The sequence below is a fragment of the Halichoeres trimaculatus genome, unplaced genomic scaffold (assembly GCF_033239565.1).
Source record: "Halichoeres trimaculatus isolate MK-OKI-2021-1 unplaced genomic scaffold, fHalTri1.1 fHalTri1_scaffold_19, whole genome shotgun sequence".
Taxonomy (NCBI): Eukaryota; Metazoa; Chordata; class Actinopteri; order Labriformes; family Labridae; genus Halichoeres; species Halichoeres trimaculatus.
This window is the reverse complement of record NW_027437197.1, coordinates 2,462,743-2,480,811: the sequence shown is the minus strand read 5'-3', so window position 1 is coordinate 2,480,811 and position 18,069 is coordinate 2,462,743. Positions and strand designations below refer to the sequence as shown.

Below are 18,069 nucleotides of genomic sequence, written 5' to 3'. Positions count from 1 at the left end.
TTTAACACTGGAATTGGCTCAGGATCAAAACCAGAAGAGTTGGATTGGTTGTGGCTGCCTCCATCTTCTTTGTCAGTTTCTTGTAATTTTTTCGTCTCTTTTTTGTCATCTGTTACTTTGTATGGCTCATTTGTTGGTCGTGGTCACCAAACTGGTTTTATCTTCAGTGATATTTTTACTACTTTTTCTCCTGTGTTTGTCTGGAGATCCTACATGTAACCATGGCTGCATTGTTTACATGTGAACTCAACTGTTAGCAGCCTGTAGCATGTCAGTGCTAACTGGTGCTAGGCCGGATGTTTCCCCACAAGGTGAGGAGAAGGAGGTGAGGACAACGTGCTGGTTCCCAGGTGTGAGCTAAGAAGTGACGACATGGACCTGTGCTTCCATCCATCGTTATTGGGAACGTAAGATCTATCTCCAATAAGATGGACGAGCTAGCCGTGCTAACACAGCAACAGAGGGAATACCAGAGGGCAGAGTAGCATCATGCTATTCACAGACATGGCTAACAGAGCTAACAGCAGACACCAACGCCACATGTGAAGAGCTTCACCTGCTGTGAGCAGACAGGATCCAGGAGACAGAGACTGAACAGACTGCTGAAGAAGCTCAGTCCTGGACCCTGTGGAGGTGGAGGCTGGCTGACTGGACAATGATGGACAAGCTGTCAGCATCTATTTTCTTATGGAGCTTTTTACACTTTCTATACACTTGCTTACTTTGGTTTTCTTGATTGCTGCTGTGACTCCTCCTGAATTAAGCTCATTTTCTTATTCTTAAAAACCTGAATTCGACCCTTGGCCTATCAACCTGAATATTGAACTCCAAGTATTAATTAAATCTATACTTCTGATCATGTTCAACATGATGAGAAAGCAGAAAACTTTACACCTTTGGGGCAAGAAATGGACAAACTCATTCAAAATAATGAAAGAGTTGAATGTCATGGTTTACGTCGATCGACCTCTACCCTACAAGGTTTTGGTCTCAGCTAATTTTTCTGTTTCTTCTTCATTTCAGTTTGGAACCAGAGATGTTGGAAATAATCTTCAGAGGGCTGAATTATTCTCTGTAACCCATCGTTGTGAAGAGGAAAAAATAAAGGTAACTGCAATACACCCCCTGACCAGTAGAGGGACACCACAGGACCACCACAAAGAAAGGACACGGGGACAAAGGCAGTATTGCTAGGCAAAGAATTTATAAATTAATAAAAACATTCCCTTTGTAGTGTTCTTCTTACAGCTTTCCCACTTTGTATTTCTCTCCTTTTTTTTCGTAATGATTTCAAAATATAGAAAAATATTTCTGACAACATTCATCGTTACATTACTTTGAGCATGATTTTCATTCTGTCCTGTTGGTTATACCTCTGCATTTCTCCACCCGTCACTTTTTTTTTTACAGTATTTACACGTTAAATCAGTCAACATCATCTTTCAGCCTCTAACAGGAGGAGGAGGAGGAGGAGGAGGGGGACACCAGAGTATGATTTGCATAGATCACAGGGGAGAAATCAGACGGTGAAGGAGTCGAAGCTCAAACACAAAGTTTCTGTGATTAAAGCAAAAACAAAAGAATCAGATTCAAACATGGCACCAAGAGAAAACTGACGAGAAACAAAATCCCTTCAAACGACGCAAAAAGTCTCTGAGACGTTTTCTGTGGAAGGAAACAAACGTCAGAAATCGTCAGAAATAAAAACCGTGTGGTGAAAGCTGAAGCCTCGTTTGGCACACGTGTTTTCTGGCATGTCGGGCAGTGGAAGAGCCAATCGAAGCCAAATGATCCAAATAAAGTGACAGGTGAACACTTTGGCATTCTGCTTTCCTTCTGTTCAACCTTCACACACACACACACACACACACACACACACACACACACACACACCACAGGAAACGTGCTGCGTTCAGAGTGACACGAGGAGTGGAGAACACAGACCACGTCAGGAGTCTGTTTTTGACACGTCTCTCAAAGCGTTCAAGTGCGTCTGCTGGAAACAGACGGAGGAAATCAAACACAGAAAAAAAATAAACGGTGACAGTGAATAAAATAACACGGAGCTCAGCTTTGGGTTTACAAACCGTTTTTGTCAGTTAACGTCAAAGTTTAAAGTCTGGTTTCATTTTTCACTTCTTCTCAGTAAAAACGATCGACAGCCGCAGAAGCGAGCGTCCCACAAAAACCGAAAATAACTCCTCACTCGTGATTTAAAGGATGTGAAATCCTATGATTAGAGATGAACATAGTGGGAAAACTGGCTGATTCTGATGTCACTTCCTGTTTTTTAAATAAGTGACATGACTATGAAAAAAAGATATAATAATAATGAGATTATCTGTTAAATATCTGAGTTAAAGGTCGACAAAAGTTCACTTTTCATGTCTCAAAAATTCAGCTTCTTATTCCAGCGTTTACAAGTAATGAGTTCAACATTTGACATTTTAACATTTTATTATAATTTTCTTCCTGTAACTGTGACATTTTATCTGATTTATGACTTACTGTCTCTCAATTTGAAGTTTTTATCATCATTTATTATTTACAATTTAAAAATGTCTGTTCATTGTGGGATTTTGACTTTTAATCTCATGATTTGGCTCATATATTTTTCAACTTTTTCACTAATTTGTGACTTATTGTCTCTAAATGTCAAATATTTATGACTTCTTATGAATTAAATATCACTGTGTTATTCTTTATTCCAAATTTATCATTATTTATTTACTTAGTATTTTATAATTTGACTTTTTATCTTAGAATTTGTTTGAAATTTGTTTCTTATCTACGGTCGGATAAAAAAAAAAGGCAGATGCCGATATGCTTCAAAATGCCAAATATCGGCCCTGATAATCAACCTGGCCAATAATCGGTCTATCCCTAATTACGTGTGCAGAAAAAATATCGGTATTGGCGAAAAGAGTTGCTAAATATCGGCAAAATATCCAATATCGTGCATCCCTAAAATAAATATGTGATAGGATAAACATTAAAACCTCCTCTCCTAGTGCAACTACTGGTGTCATAACTTCCTGTTCCTCCATGAAGACGACTTATTTCTGACTGTATCTCATTTAAATCTTAATGCTTATAGAAATGAACTTGTTAAAAATGTAAAGACTGGCTGCTTAAAGTAAAATAATGCCAACCACATCAGTTAAATCTCCCTTTTTTCTTGAAAACTTGTAAATTTTATGGACTGAGTTTCTGTTTGGCCTCTGAACTCTTAAAAGTCAGCGTTGGCACTTCTTCTTCGCTGCATGAGTAAAGTTTGTTGGTTTTCTTTCACAGAGACGATCATCGCTTCAGGTGTTGTGACAGAGAAAGAGATTATCTTTGGTGAATGAAACTCTTTTGTTCCTCAGCGATGGGAAAAACGAGAAGTGAGCGTCTGAGCGTTTCACCAGCAGCTCAGAAACTCAGAAACAGAGCGGTTTGTAAAAACACCAGGAGGACAGAGACTCGGCTTTTCTTTCTCTGTTTCTCTGCTCCAACGTTTATCTCCTGCTGAGCGTCGGCTGAGCGAGGTGAACAGACGGACGGACGGATGGCAGTGGGTAAAACACAGACGTGAATTCTCGAATCCCCTCAACCTGCAGCACGGGAGTGATTTCAGGGTCACCTCTAAACCAAAGAAAACTTACTCTACACTATTTATCATGATCTGCTTATAAACCTGGCCTTACGCTGCATGCAGGAGCTCTTAAACTAACGCTTTTAAAAAACAGCCGAGGAAGCTGCTAGAAAACGTGTCTAAAAATCTCATAGAAAAGTGATTTACAGCAGTGATGGAAATTTACAAACACAAAAACCACGATTTATGGCTTTGAAAAGCTGAGGGAGACTCAACTCTGAGAGGAAAAGATGTGAAAGTGTTCGAAGCGTCGCAGGATGGCGGCGCTTTTAACAGATTAACTCCTGCCAGAAACGTGGAGAGAGCGCGCGGCGAGTGTGTGCTGAAAAATCACTTCCACTCAAAGCGAGGTTATCCTTTTTACGGATTCACAGATTCTCCTTCACTTTACGGCCGCAGAATTACTCCTTAAAATTTCCAGATTTCACCAAAACACAAAAAAATAACAAGAATATAAAAGAAAATCCCAAATCAGAAAGGTTTCTCCGGGCAGAAAGCTTCAACGCTGTGCGGCTGCGACACGGCGCTGCTTCCTCCTCATCCTCACACAAACATCTACACTTGGTACCGATCAAATGAAGCTCTGCGAGCAGCTCAACCGCTAAAAAACGGGGAGTTAGTGTTAAAAATAGCAGCTTATTACTGTTGCGTGTTCAGTTTGGCTTTTCTCACTCACAGGAAACATTTTACAGCAAACGCAAAAAAACAAAAGTGACAAAAGTTGAAATGGAGTTCGCTCCGACGAGCTTCACTTTTCAGCTCACAAACAAACCGTCTTTAAGAGGAGTCAGTGAACGCCTCATGAGGTCTTTTTAACTGTCAGTTCAAAAAACAGAAACGGTTTCTCTGCTTCACAGAAGAAGAAGAAGAAGAAGAAGAGGGAAATAAAAACGTCTTTTCTGGCGCTTATGACACAAAGTGTGAAATGCAAAAAGCAGCTTTGCCTTTTCAAACGCCGCTGCTGCTTTCATGGCAACAGGTGAGCGGCTCTGACGGCCTCCAGAGTTGGCTTCACACTCACACACACAAACTCACACTGACACACACACCTGCTCTCACATGTGATATGTCTGAAAAATGGTGCAAATAAAAAAAACGACACATTTCAAAGGAAGAGAAAAAAATGGCGTCTAACGTTTCCAGTCTGCTTGTGTCTGTGCCAATTAGTGAAAGAGGAAGTGGCCCTGACTCGCTTTTCTTCCAGTTTTCATCGAGGTCTCTGCAGCCGTGCAGCTTTTAGAAATTAAATGGACACTTCAGAAGCTAAAAGGAAAAAATTCGGCTCCCCGCGGCTTTTCTATTTCATCCGTTCCTTGAAAGAGAACAAAAAAAGCTGCGAGGTGAACTGAAACGACCGAGGCTTTCATCGTCTTCCTGCTGAACCTTTTTTTGGTGTGGTGATTTCTGCCGAGGACAGATCCTTCTCCTCTCCGCCGCCTGAGAGCACGAGCTTCAAACTGAAAGGATGAGACTGTCGACTAGCACCAGGACGTGCGCCTATTTCTACCACCTGTGGCTTAACCCAGTCACATGATACCAACACGCGTGTATGTACAGGCTCCCACAGCGCTCTGTGAGCAGGATGTAGATATAACACATGATATGCAGAGTTTACAGGTGAGGAGGAGTCTTCCAGTCTCTCAGGTGTCTGTAACATTTGGTAGAAAAGGTGTTTTCCTCGCTGCAGAGACAGAGGAGTCTCAGTCCTCGTGTGTCCTCGTGTGACGGGATCCTACGGCGCTCTTTAAGAGCCTAAACGGAGAGAAATGGCGTCTGGGAGCTGCGTGCGGAGTTTACCGTCTACTCCTCCTGGCTCAGAGGGAAAGGCAGACTGACGGCGTGCTCTTGAGCCAGGGCAGCCAGCTCCTTGAGGAACTCACAGAAGATGACGGCGCAGTAGACGGCGTTCTTCACCCGCAGAGCCTCTGCCTGCTTCTCCAGGCCGGACGCCCCGCCGCCACCTCCGCTGCCGCCCCTGAAGAGAGCGCTGTGCAGTGATTGGCCTCCGTCCCGTACGTGTGCGAGGGCGAGCTGAGCGGCGTGCCGGGCTCGCGTCGGGCTGTTGGTGTGACGGAGGATGAGGTCGCCGAGGGACGGCTTACGACTTTTCACTGGGGGGACAAAAAGTTCAGAAAACGTTAAATCAACGACCAACATCCCTTGAAATATTAAAAAAAATATTTTAAAATATTTTTAATATTTTTAATATTTTTAATGTTTTTGAAAAAATATTTCATTAATTTACTGTAAAAAATATTAAAATACAAATATTTTAACAAGTTGTAGTGTGAGCTGAATCTAAGAAAACAAACAAAGCAGACTTTGGGAATCATCTCATGTATCATTCGTTCAAGTGATATTCACTTATGGATCAGTTTTTCCTTTTTGGAATGAAAACAAAAAAATTAACCGAAGGCAGAAAACTACATAATTCACAGAACTGTCAGCAGGAAACTGCAATCTGAATATTGACAAAACAAACAATCCACCCACAGCCACCAGGGGGCACTGCAGCACCCTCAGCTCATTGGGCAGTGGATATCTTCATGTCCTTCTGAAATACGCCAAATGTTCAACAACTTAACGAGAAACATGGCGTATTTTAAAAGAAATGAACAGACCTGAAAGATTCTGACGATTATTTCGTTTTTTCATGTCGTCCTCTTTAAGAGTCACTCGTTTGGCTACTTTAAATCAAACGTAGCTGTTCATCATCACAAGTACAACTGCCATCAAACCAGCTTCATCTACGCTCTTTTGACAGAGAAGCTACAACTTCCTGGTTGCAATGATCGGAGAAATTAAGGGGCCGTTTACACGACAATGGTTTTAAGGTGAAACGCAAACGTTTTGTAGTGTTTCCGCCTCGTGTTTAAACGGAAACGGCGTTGCAGCCAACCTAAAACTTTTGAAAATTTGCCTCCAGAGTGGGATTTTTCTGAAACCCTGCCACCACCGTTGCAGCGTAAACAGTAAGCCGGCGTTTTCAATGGAAACGCTGACGTCACACTCCGCCCTGTGCTAGCGCATCCAACAGGACAACAATACCGTTGTTGCAATTGTCGCAAACTACCGTGTTGAGCTTGTTCTTGTGCTGAATCTGTGACTGTCTTTAACAAAATGAGCATCTGTTGCTCCACTCTTGAACTTAGCATTCACCAACACACCAGATGATCGGCTCAACTCTACTTCAGAGGAGATCTACCAAAAGCTGCTTCTGGACAAGACAGTTATAGAGCCACCTACAGGCCTGGCATGCTTACTACAGCGTTTTCAGTCCATCAGCGCAGATTTTTTTCACTGGGTTTTAGCGTTTTCAGATGAAATGTTGTCGTGTAAACAGGGCCTAAATATTTAGAAACCAGAATCAGCCCATGGCCCGTAATTCAACGTCTCTTTATTTGATCTAAATTATCAAACTGAAGATTAAAAAACGAATACATTTTCATTTTTTGTTTTCATTTCGAAAAGGAAAAAAAAACAAAAACCAAGCTGTTTTCCAATGTTTTGCTTTTTACTTTTTTTTATACCAACTGAACGAAAAAAAACAGATTTTTGGGGATAGTAAAATGACTTGTTTTCAAACATTTTTGAACATTTTGAATTGTCATGATTCCCGGCACAGAAACTGAAAAAAAGGGCAGAAAATTTACTCTAATCTGTCTTTGGCGATAGGAATTGACACCTGGTATCTGTTGTGAATCAATAGGAAATAGCTCTTTTGTTTAACAATTCCCTTATCAATTCTTTACATTATGCCAGAGCTGCTGGACCATACGTCTACTAATCTACTGCAGCTACCTTAGCTTAGCAGTTAGCTGACGTTTCCCAAGAAAAGTCAGATTCTCCTATTAATACACTAGGCATGGTATAAATCTCCTTATTTACCAAAAACAATATAAACAAAATAGTGCTAGCTCGATGCTAACGTATATGGGAAATCGTATTGATATGCAAGCGGCTAGCATACATTGGTATTACTTCGGCCTCAGAATAGATTTTCAAATTTAATCACAGATAGGCTTTGTTAAAATTACTTATAACCCCAAATGTCAAAATAATCACAGCAAGGTTCCTAACAACTTAAAATAGTGCAATGACCACTTCGAGACACTAGATGGCCTGCTTGTGTCAATGTCACATGGCGTGATATTTTTCCTTATTTTTATATGTTTACGTCCAGAAACATCCAAATCCAGTGACCAACTACATTTTTATTCACTTATAAACTCAATTTAATGTTTTTGACCCCAAAAAACTGTAAAGCTACTTTTTCTACAAAGAAAATTCACGAGAGGAATCGATAAGGGCGTTATTATCGATAAAATCTTATCAATACCCATCCCTGTCCGTCTCATTGTCAAAAAAGACGGTAAACAGATTTATTTTTGTCCAAAGAAACTTTTCTCCAGAGCCCGTCTGATTTCACACTCTCTGTTTGTTCATTCGCTCCTCTCCTCGTTTCCTCACCCAGGGAATCGGAGCGCCTCAGGGTCGGGACTCCTGCAGGCGAGTCTGACCAGTCCACTTTGCCTCGAGCCACCAGGTAATGCTGGGCTTTCTTCAGCATGGCAGGGAAGTCCTCGTGGGAGGCTGCAAACGCCTCGATGCGGTTCTTCACAGAACCGAGAACCTGAGGTGAGAGGAGGGGAAGAGGAGTCAGAGGAAAGCAGGCGCTGAGGTGTTTTTAAAGGAAGCTGAATCTTCCCCATCACTGAGAGAGCTCTGAAACATGCAGATTAATTCAGTTTAAACCCAGACGAAAGGCTTTTCTGTTTCTGACGGGGCCGCTTTGGAGTTTTTGGAAGAGAAGTCGGCACAGAAGTGAGGTGGGCTGGAAGAGGACGGTCCAGGAACAAAAGCCTCAGGAAGTGTGATAAACTTTCCCATCTGCTCCGTCCTGAGTGTTTCACTAACCCAACTTCAGGTGCGCCTTACCTGGATCAGTGACTTGACACTGGGCTGGAAGACCATGTTGGTGTTGAGCAGGAAGGAGCGGAGGAGCGGCTGAGGATAGCACGCCAGCTGGGCCACGATGCCCGTCAGCAGGATGTTGACGTACAGAGAGTTCTGGAGCATGTTCTCCAGCTTGGCGAACAGAACCACCATGAACGGACCTGCAGAGGGAAGGAGAGAAGGAGAGAAGGATGGAGGGGTGAGGAAACAGCTGAGAGCTGGGGGTGAAGTCTTTAGGAGCCTTTTGTAGAATGAGTGATGTGGCGTTGGAGCTGACAGGGCGTGGAGCGGGCAGCGGGGAGCTCTAACCCAGAGAAAGTGGAGGAACGGGGACAATTAAAGTCAGCGCCATGTGGAGCGCGCTTATTATCCTTCATCACCTCAGGACTCTGACTGAACGGCTCCAATGAAGGAGTTTATTTCATTTATTCGCTGCTGCTGGAAACGTTATTCAGAAACACAAACCCAGAGATGATCTGTTTCTCTCCTCTTTGATCCACGGATACTGAGCAATAATGTTTCTCAATAACATGTTTTTATGCTCATATTATTTTAAATCCTGGATTACACCAGGTAAAAAGCCAAACCAGGGACACACCAGGAGAAATAACCCACAGATGAAGGATCACAGGAGGAACAGGCTGAATCTAAACCTGTCCTCTGATTAAAAACCAGGATCTGAGGGGAAACCCAGCAGCACGGCTCCATCACTTCCAGTCTAAGTTGCAGAAAATCCAGGATGAGTTTTTGTTACATGGCAGAGAGCTGGGAGCTAAGTGCCCGTGAAAGAGGTCTGTGATATGAGATAAAGTCATTAAGAGCCTCTCAAGCACTCAGCGCCGTCTTTAATCGAATTCTAAAATGAACACGGAGCCAATAAAGACAGAAAGCACGGGGTGATGTAATCAGACGTTTTAGTACTGCTCAGCATCCCTGCAGCTGTAATAAGCACAGAGGACGACCTGGATACAGAGCAGTCAAACAGAGAGGACGTCATGAAGGATGGATGAGTTTCAACAGGTCACAGCGAGACGATCTGCTCCAGTTTGGAAAACACACTCGACTGATTTAAGTTTAAAAACAGAGCTGAGGTGTTCGTCCAGACAGAATCCTAAAATGCTTCAAGTCAGACACTGAGCTAAACAAAGAGGTCTACTGTTAATGAGACAGTTTCAGGGTTTGTTTTTAAAAATTCTAATAAAGTTAATAAAAATTAACATTTTTTTCAAGAACATAAAAGACAAACAGCGAGGGGATCTGATGAAGTGACTCTTGTGATTAGAAAAAAAAGGTGCAGGATCCAGTAAGAAGATTTATTTAAATCCTATCCTGAACTTCTCTGCAATATATTTTTATTTATTCCCATTTCTGCCAGTTAAAAGAATCAAAATTAGAAAAAGTTGAAATAATGAAATCAAATAACTCAGCAGCCAGAGCAAACTTCAGTTTAGAGCTATTAATTGGTCTTTGAGTTTTTTTTCTCATAATTTTGACTTTATCTCGTTCTAATCTCATTATTTTGACTATTTATGTCATATTTTTTTCATTTTTTAATTTCATAACTTTGACTTTTTTTTCTCATAATTTTGACCTTTTATCTCATATTTTCAATTTTTAATCTCATAATTTCAGTTTTTATCTCATAATTTTGACTTTTAATCTCATAATTTTGACTTTCCATCACAAAATTTTGATTTTTATCTCATTTTAATCTCATAATTTGATTTTATTATCTCATAATTTTGACTTTGTATCTCATAATTTTGACTTAATCTCATTTTAACCTTATTATTTTGATTTAATTATGTCATAATTTTGACTTTTAATCTCAAAATTTCAATTTTATCTCATTTTAATTTCATAATCTTGACTTTTTTATATCATAATTTTGGATTTTTTTCATTTTATAACTGACTTTATCTAATATTTTAGCTTTTCATATCATAATTTCAATTTTTCAATCTCATAATTTTGACTTTTCATCACAAAATTTTGACTTTATCTCATTTTAATCTCATAATTCGATTTTATTATCTCATAATTTGACTTTTTATCTCATAATTTCGACTTGATCTCATTTTAATCTTATTATTTTGATTAAATTATCTCATAGTTTTGACTTTAAATCTCTTAATTTCGTCTCTATCTCATTTCAATCTCAATATTTTAAGCTTGTTACATCATGATTTACATTTTTGAACTCAAAATTTTGACTTTTTTGACTCAAATTTTTTTGTTTTATTGTATTGACTTTAATCTTATAATTTTTTTATTTTAATATCTTGATTTTGACTTTTTATTTAAAAATATTGACTATTTCATTTTAATCTTATGATTTAGCCCTTTTATCACATAATTTTGACTTTATCTCATTTTTATCTCATACTTTTGACATTTTTATATCATTTTGTTTTTTTAATTTCATAACTTTGACTTCATCCCATAGTTATGGCTTTTTATATCAAAATTTTGACTTTGTCTTATTATTTTGACTTTATTGTCTCATAATTTAGACCTTTTTTTTAATTTCTTCATTTTTTCCCTGGCAGACATGGGTATCTGTAAGGAAATGTAATCTGTTGCCTAAAGATCTAAAACCAGAAACTGTTTTTTCTTTAGCTTGTTTCATTCTGATGAATCCCTGAAGGTCATCTCCTCTCATCGAGCAGCTTTCTTTTCAGAAATCTGTCACGGCTCTGAAGAGCTCCTCAGCGGGTCTGAACACCTCTGCAGACTTGGAGTGACGTTAATGTGAGTCTCACCTGTGTACGGCTGAGAGGAAGGCTGATTGAGAGGTCTGGCAGGACTGCAGAGCCCCACCACGGCGCCCTCCCCCTTAGCGTCTCCTGTCAGCTTCGCCTCCAGAGCCGCCGACAGCTGCTGTTCCTCCTCCTGCCGCTCAGCCGTCAGCGCGTCTCTGGCGCTGTCTTCCTGCTGACAGGCGGCCCTGCTGCGCTCCTTCACCCTGTCCTCCAGCTCGCTCAGCTCCCGCGTGAAGGCCTCGATGCTGATGCCCTGCCCGTTGGAGTCCGCGGGCAGCTGCGGCTCCCCCGGCGCCTGCTCCAGCAGCTCCTGGATCAGGCTCTCCACAGACTGCTGCGACTGATTGACTTCTGGAAGCTCTGAGGATGCGCTGCGTGGGTTCGAGCTGTCGCCGCTCAGCAGTTTGGAGTCAGACGGCTGCTGGGTGACGGAGCTCTGAGAGGCGATCTGGTTGGTGCAAAGAGAGTTGGCGTCGCTGATGTCACTGCTGTTGAAGATGGACTGAGTGAGCGCGGTGCAGCTCTGAGACGGACACGTGACCAGGGATCCGTTCTGGTTGGCGTTTTCATCCAAATACTGCTGCTCCCCTAGGTCCCTCTTCACCTTCTTCACCTCCAGTCCTCGGTCCTGATTGTCCGAGCAGCCGTCGCCGCTCATCGTCCCGTTGAACATGGCCTGGTAGCTGACAGTGATGGCAGACATTGGAATGTGAGGAGCAGGAGGGGAGGCTGCGTGGGAGGCGGAGAGAGGAGCAGCTGAGGATGAGGAGGAGGGCACGAGGCGAGGTACGGGCTTTGGCAGAAGCTCCTCCCTCTGCAGGCTGCGTTTCTTGGAGCGCGGCGTGAGGCTGATGCAGTTGTTCTTTCCGATCGTGACGTCCCACTCCCCGCTGTCCCGCTCCGAGCTGCTCCACTCTGACCGCGCCGCCGCCACAATGGCCGCCCTCTGCTGGCCTGGAGGGGTGCTGCTGCTCCCTCCCTGCTGCAGGGAGAAGTGCTCAGGGAACATGGCCATGGAGGGGTTGGAGGTCGGGGGTGGGGGAGGCGGAGGGACCGTGTGAGGGGAGGGGTTTTCTCCATCGTAGGGCGCCGACCAGTCACGGCAGGCCCAGGAGCAGAACTCAATGCCCCAGCGGGCGTCTTTGAGGTACTCCAGGTAGCCCGAGTCCCAGTCCAGACTCTCTGTGTGGGGGAGCTGGGGGTGCATGGGGCTGTCGGGGGACAGAGGGTGGGAGCCAGGAGCGGACTGCATGGCCTCCATGCTGGTTGGAGTGGAGGGAGCGCCTCCTCCTAGTCCACCTCCGATGCTGGGCTGGCGGATGAAGAAGGCTAAGCGGGACGGGGTACTGGGTCTGGGAGGAGCTGGGGACTCTGCGCTTGGACTGTTCAGCACTGGACAACAAAATAAAAACAGTTTCCTTTTCAGAGCCAGAGATTAAATCTAAAAACTCACAGAACACAGATTATTTTTGTTATTTTTACACTTTTTGTTTCTTTTCCTCACCTTTACCCCAGAATGGATTCTCCTCCTCCCGCTCAGCAGAGGGCGCTGCGCTGAACCTGCAGCACTCAGGGATCAGGGACAGGAACTTATCTGCTGACCTCCCATACATGTCGGTCTCCCTGATAGCGCGGCGCTGACTCAGCATGACATGGGTGCAGGGCAGAAGATACCTGGCAGGTAAAAACACACACGACCAGAGTTTGATGTTTGGATTCGCAGAGTTCAGTCTGAAATGAAGTGATCAGCTCTTCCTGATGCTCAGACGTACCTGAGAACGAGCTGCAGCATGATGTCTTCACAGTTCAGGGAGAGCAGAGTCCTGAAGAGGCTCAGTGAAACCATACAGAGCTGCAACACAAAGAGACACACTGCTCAGGGGTGTTTAAAGCATCTTAAGCCATTTTTTTCTTTGGCTTTTAACCTCAACTTAGTTTCTTTGCCTGATCTTATTCCCTTTATTTTCTTTCATGATTGTTTTTATTATGTTTTCTTTTATGTGTCTGTTTGTCTTTTCCATTCTTATCTACCTGTACAGCACTTTGTTTACAGCTGTGGTTGTTTTAAAAAGAGCTTTGAAAATAAAGTTGGTGTGTATGGTAAGCTTTGATAGAGCTCCCAAGATGAAAAACTGTTAGGAGGAGTGAGGAGGACTTAAAGAAGCCTCAGAGTGGACGCTAACTGCAAAAAATAAATCTTATCAAGTGTTTTTGTCTTGTTTTACATTAAAAAAATGTCTTATTATACTCAATATGAGCCACATTCAGCAGATCAGTCTAGAAAAATGTCTTGTTTTAAGTTGTTTAAAGAGAAAAATGAGGTCTGAATTAAAGCTTGCACGATGTGGCCAAAATCCAATGTCTCAATATTTTTTAGGCTATATCTCGATATCTTGATTTCTCCTCTAAATCACTATGTTAATATTAACCCTTTGATGCATAAAATTACATCAGTGCAGTGATTTGAGCACACCTTTCAGTTGGATTTTTAAAATTTAAATGCAAAAAGTGGAAAATCTCAATCAGGTAGAGTTTAGCAAACCTTTTATTTTAAACCAAATTTTATGTAGTAACATATTTTTAGTTCCAGTAAAATAATTCATTCAGATTTATTCTGCTGGCTGATTATGTCATATTATACTATTTTACACATTGAAAATATCATGAACTAAAGTTGGAGATAATATTACTTTCACATTCATAAAGCAGCTACCTGGATAATGTTGGTCATGCTGAAAGGACTCTGCTGACTTCTGCCTGTTAGCCTGGGGTCAGGTTGAATTGTATTGGATTTGGCTTTGTTTTCCTATAATATCCCAGCTTGCAGTATTTTGGTATTCAGCTGTAAAGTAGCATCAAACTAACCCATCGTGTTTCGAGCAGTGCTCAGCTGATTGCCGTGACTGAACGGGGGGGGGGGGTACGCAGAGAAGAGAAAGTGAAACTCAAAAACTTTTTTGCGTTTGTTTCTCAATGGGGACAGTTGGGAGAAGAATCAGGGATCATACAGGCGGCAAAGCAAACACCAATAAGCAAGTACACTCTAGAAAACAAGCCCCGGGAACCCACAACTCGTGACTGATGAGACGTTTAAGGACGCGGTCACACTGGCCAATCGTGCCGTGCCTAAGCACACTTCAGCCGTAAAGCACGTTTGGAATGGCCAGTGTGACCTCAACTGTGCCGTGCTCAAGCACGATTCCCTTCCGTGCTTCGGCACGCTTCGAAGAGGTGGGCTTCGGCACGGTTTACTTCATGCACGAGCACAAGCATGCGGACAGCGTGTGTGATCCATTACGTATAACCACTGCGAGCGCATCTCTCTACAGTCATTGTAAACAAAGCGGTGGTGTTAGAGGGCTGTGTCGGGCGAAAACGATTTAATATAAGTCCAAAAGTCTCTAAAGTTGTCGCAGTGCTCTCTGTGTCTCATTGTGCTGACTCTGATGAGATCGTGCTTCATGTAAACAAATGCTTCACGATGACGTAGGCGGGCTGTGCGCGTGTCTGATACCCGCTAAAGTCTGGTTCATATAGGGGTAGTGTGACCGCCGGCCGTACTCTCCAGCTGGGGAACAGCGCTGCAGGGGGGCAATCGGGCTTAGGCACGGCACGATTTGGATGGCCAGTGTGACCGCGCTCTAAGCGACTTTTTTCTCCTCTCCTAGTATATAGTCATTCTATATATCTCACGTGCAAAAACCTGAGATACATTGAGTATATTCGATATATCCCCCAGTCCTGGTATGACTTGCTGTAACTAGTAAATAAAATCGTCCAATGTAACAAGAAAAAATTTTGCTCAAAAATCTTCAAGTAACTTTTCTCATTTTCTATTGGCAGATTTTTTTCAACTCCTTACAGTAATCAGACCTCGTTTATCTTTAAATAACTTGAAATACAACATTTTTCTGGACTGGTCAGGTGAATGTGGCTCATATTAAGTCTAAAAACACATTTTCTACTGAAAACAAGACAAAAACACTTGATAAGATTTCATCCTTTTGCAGTGTGCTGACATCTGAGTCTGAATTAATGTCACAATTTCACATTTCTGAATACAGTTGTGTGAACTTGTTGATTTTAGTGTCCATTCATTAGTAGGAGCACAGAGCGCTTTTTCCCCTTTCTTACCAACCAATCACAGCTTTCAGGAGGCTGTGTCAACCCCACCTCCTCACTAAGATCTAAGTTTCTGTCTCCCCCTCGTTGCTCAGAGTTTTTAGGCTCAGTTAGGAGCGTCCCTGAGAGGACTCTGAGAAGCTTTGTGAATACAGGAGCACATTGTTTCTCCATCACTCTTTCCAAAACACATGAATCTGTGTTTAAACGTTCTCCTTTGAGTCTAACACGTCTTCCCTTCAGAGCTTTCTTTACTCAGTTTGACTCCCCAAAGACTTACTAACTCTTTAACTTTAGGATTTGAGTTTAAGTCGACACATTTCTCTGAGGATTCTGAAACACACACACACACACACACACACACACACACACACACACACACACACACACACACACACACACACACACACACAGCATCCTAATGAAGCAGAGATGTGGACGTTTACTCCTCATGTTTGTTCTGAAACACCAGAAACATGTTATCAAGTTCTCGCTCTTCGCCCACGCGCCGCCCATGCAGCAGAGTTTATATAAGGCTCCTCGCAGCCGTCACGTTCGCTAACATATAGAGATTTATTTCCGTACCCTGGAGTTGCTGCTGATGCGTGTGAGCAGGGTGTCCAGGATGGTGTCGTTATCGTGGCGGTGCAGCAGGATGAAGCGCAGGAAGGTTTTGAGGAGGGAGGTCTCTGACACGCTGCGCAGGAAAAGGTCAAGGTAGGCGGTGCTGGCGATCATCTCATCCACGGATGACTGCACACACACAAAACACACACACAGAATAAGATCTGAGATTAAAAACAGACTTCAAAGATATTAAATCAGTGTTTGAGACTTCACTCTGACTCATCAACAAAGCTTGGCGAGTGGATCGTCCACCCAACGCTCCCAACGCTCCCAACGCTCCCAGTCTCCTGATTTTTAACATCAAGCTCCAGGAAAACTCCAGAGAGAGTTTCTACCTGATCCTATCGTACATGAAGCTGTTTACCACCACAGAATAACGACAGTTATCACCTCCTGCTGCTGCCAAAGAGTCAATTTGTAATGAACGTCCGCCCACGTTTCCACTGAGTGACGAGCATCTGCATCCAGAGCAGGAGACGGAGCTCTGCACAAAGTTCTTTATTTGATATTTATATTATTAGTCCAGCTATTTAAGCTCTGTTTTACCTACTTTTTTAATATTATGTGTTTTTTTAATTCACAATAATTGGACTGAGAGCGTGTCGTTTAAACCAGAGTCAAAGTCTTGAGAATTAAAAAAAACACAATATTAAAAAAGTAGAGACAATAGAGCTTAAGTAGGAAGGAAAAATCCGGTTAAACAGACAAAAATGGCTGTTCAAACTCTCTGATTCTCTGTAAATTAATATTTAAACATAATCTTATTGAACCAAAAAAGACTCTTTAATATTCACACCAGCTGAAATCTCCGAGAGAAGTGGAAAAAAACACAAAAACTCTTCGAAGTAGAAGTTTAATCTCCCTTCTAATGAAAAACATCTTCCCCACAAAAATCTGTTGACGCCCCGCGCTCTTCCTGCCCTGAAAGATGGGGTTAAAAACTGTGCAGTAATCCACAAAGGAAAGGAAAAAACGGTCCAAAAGAAAATGATCGATCAAAAAAAATCAGTGGTACACCTGGAAAATATCATAGACTGTATAAAACATGGACGTAGTCTCCCCGATGTCACCCGTCTGTTTCTGAAACGGAAAACGAAGCAGATCGGCTACCATATTGGGTAGTGGCAAGGGCTTTGCGTACAGCTATAGGGCGCCTGTCGGTCATATGACCCTGAGCTGTGCCTCTGATTGGGTGAGCTTGTGATCTTAATATCCTCTGAACGGCAGAGTTATAAAAAAATTCACCCTTGTACAGTGTGTGCCGATAGTAGACAGCTTTTTTTGGGCTTGATGTGTTCGTGACTTCCTGTTCTTCTGGAGCCAGCCTCAAGCGAACGCTCCAGAAACAGCAGATTTTAGCACTTCAGCATTGTCTCATGTTCTTAGACCGGAGGTTGCTGCTTGGAAAATATGCAAAAAAAAAAGGTCAACAGTCCCAATTCCAACAGATCACAGCCACAGCGTATCTTCTTTTGCTTTTTAAGTGTTAGTAACTCCTTTAATTTACTGTTGATTTACTTTATAGCACATCCATAGTCCAAAGCTTCTGCACCTCTTACCCCACGCAACATCCTCCTTTCTATAGCCTTTGGTTCACTCTGATATTATTTTACTGCACCCATTACGTATTTTAAATACTGGGATCAGAAAGAGACATAAAAAAACAAAAATTAATATTGTTTTTGTTATTTTGTTCTCCCTTTTTTTTTTTTTTTTTTACTTTTTTCCCCTCACACTGCAAAAAACAGAAATCTTATCAAGTGTTTTTGTCTCGTTTTAAATAAAAATTGTCTTATCATACTTGATACAAGCCACTTTTAACTGATCAGTCTAGAAAAATGTCTTGTTTTTAGTTATTTAAATAAGAAAAATTTGCTCAAAAATGTGTTTGAAACTAGAATAATGTCTTAATTTAAGTTACTTTTCTCTTCTTCCATTGGCAGATTTAGTCCATTGTCTTTAAAT

At 42.2% G+C, this 18,069-nt stretch overlaps 1 protein-coding gene across 1 annotated transcript in view; it reads right to left on the bottom strand.

Moving 5' to 3' along the window:
- Nucleotides 1–1,121: 1,121 nt before the first annotated feature.
- The window catches only part of fhip1b (FHF complex subunit HOOK interacting protein 1B), a 30,589-nt gene continuing 13,641 nt past the window's right edge, over nucleotides 1,122–18,069 (bottom strand). The window contains exons 6-12 of the mRNA XM_074695378.1: nucleotides 16,063–16,230; nucleotides 13,128–13,207; nucleotides 12,860–13,029; nucleotides 11,356–12,747; nucleotides 8,576–8,754; nucleotides 8,108–8,270; nucleotides 1,122–5,748 (exon numbers count right to left, since the gene is read on the bottom strand). Of these exons, the coding sequence (XP_074551479.1) occupies nucleotides 5,438–5,748; nucleotides 8,108–8,270; nucleotides 8,576–8,754; nucleotides 11,356–12,747; nucleotides 12,860–13,029; nucleotides 13,128–13,207; nucleotides 16,063–16,230 (2,463 nt within the window). The 3' untranslated portion in view covers nucleotides 1,122–5,437. The remainder of the gene's footprint in view (nucleotides 5,749–8,107; nucleotides 8,271–8,575; nucleotides 8,755–11,355; nucleotides 12,748–12,859; nucleotides 13,030–13,127; nucleotides 13,208–16,062; nucleotides 16,231–18,069) is intronic.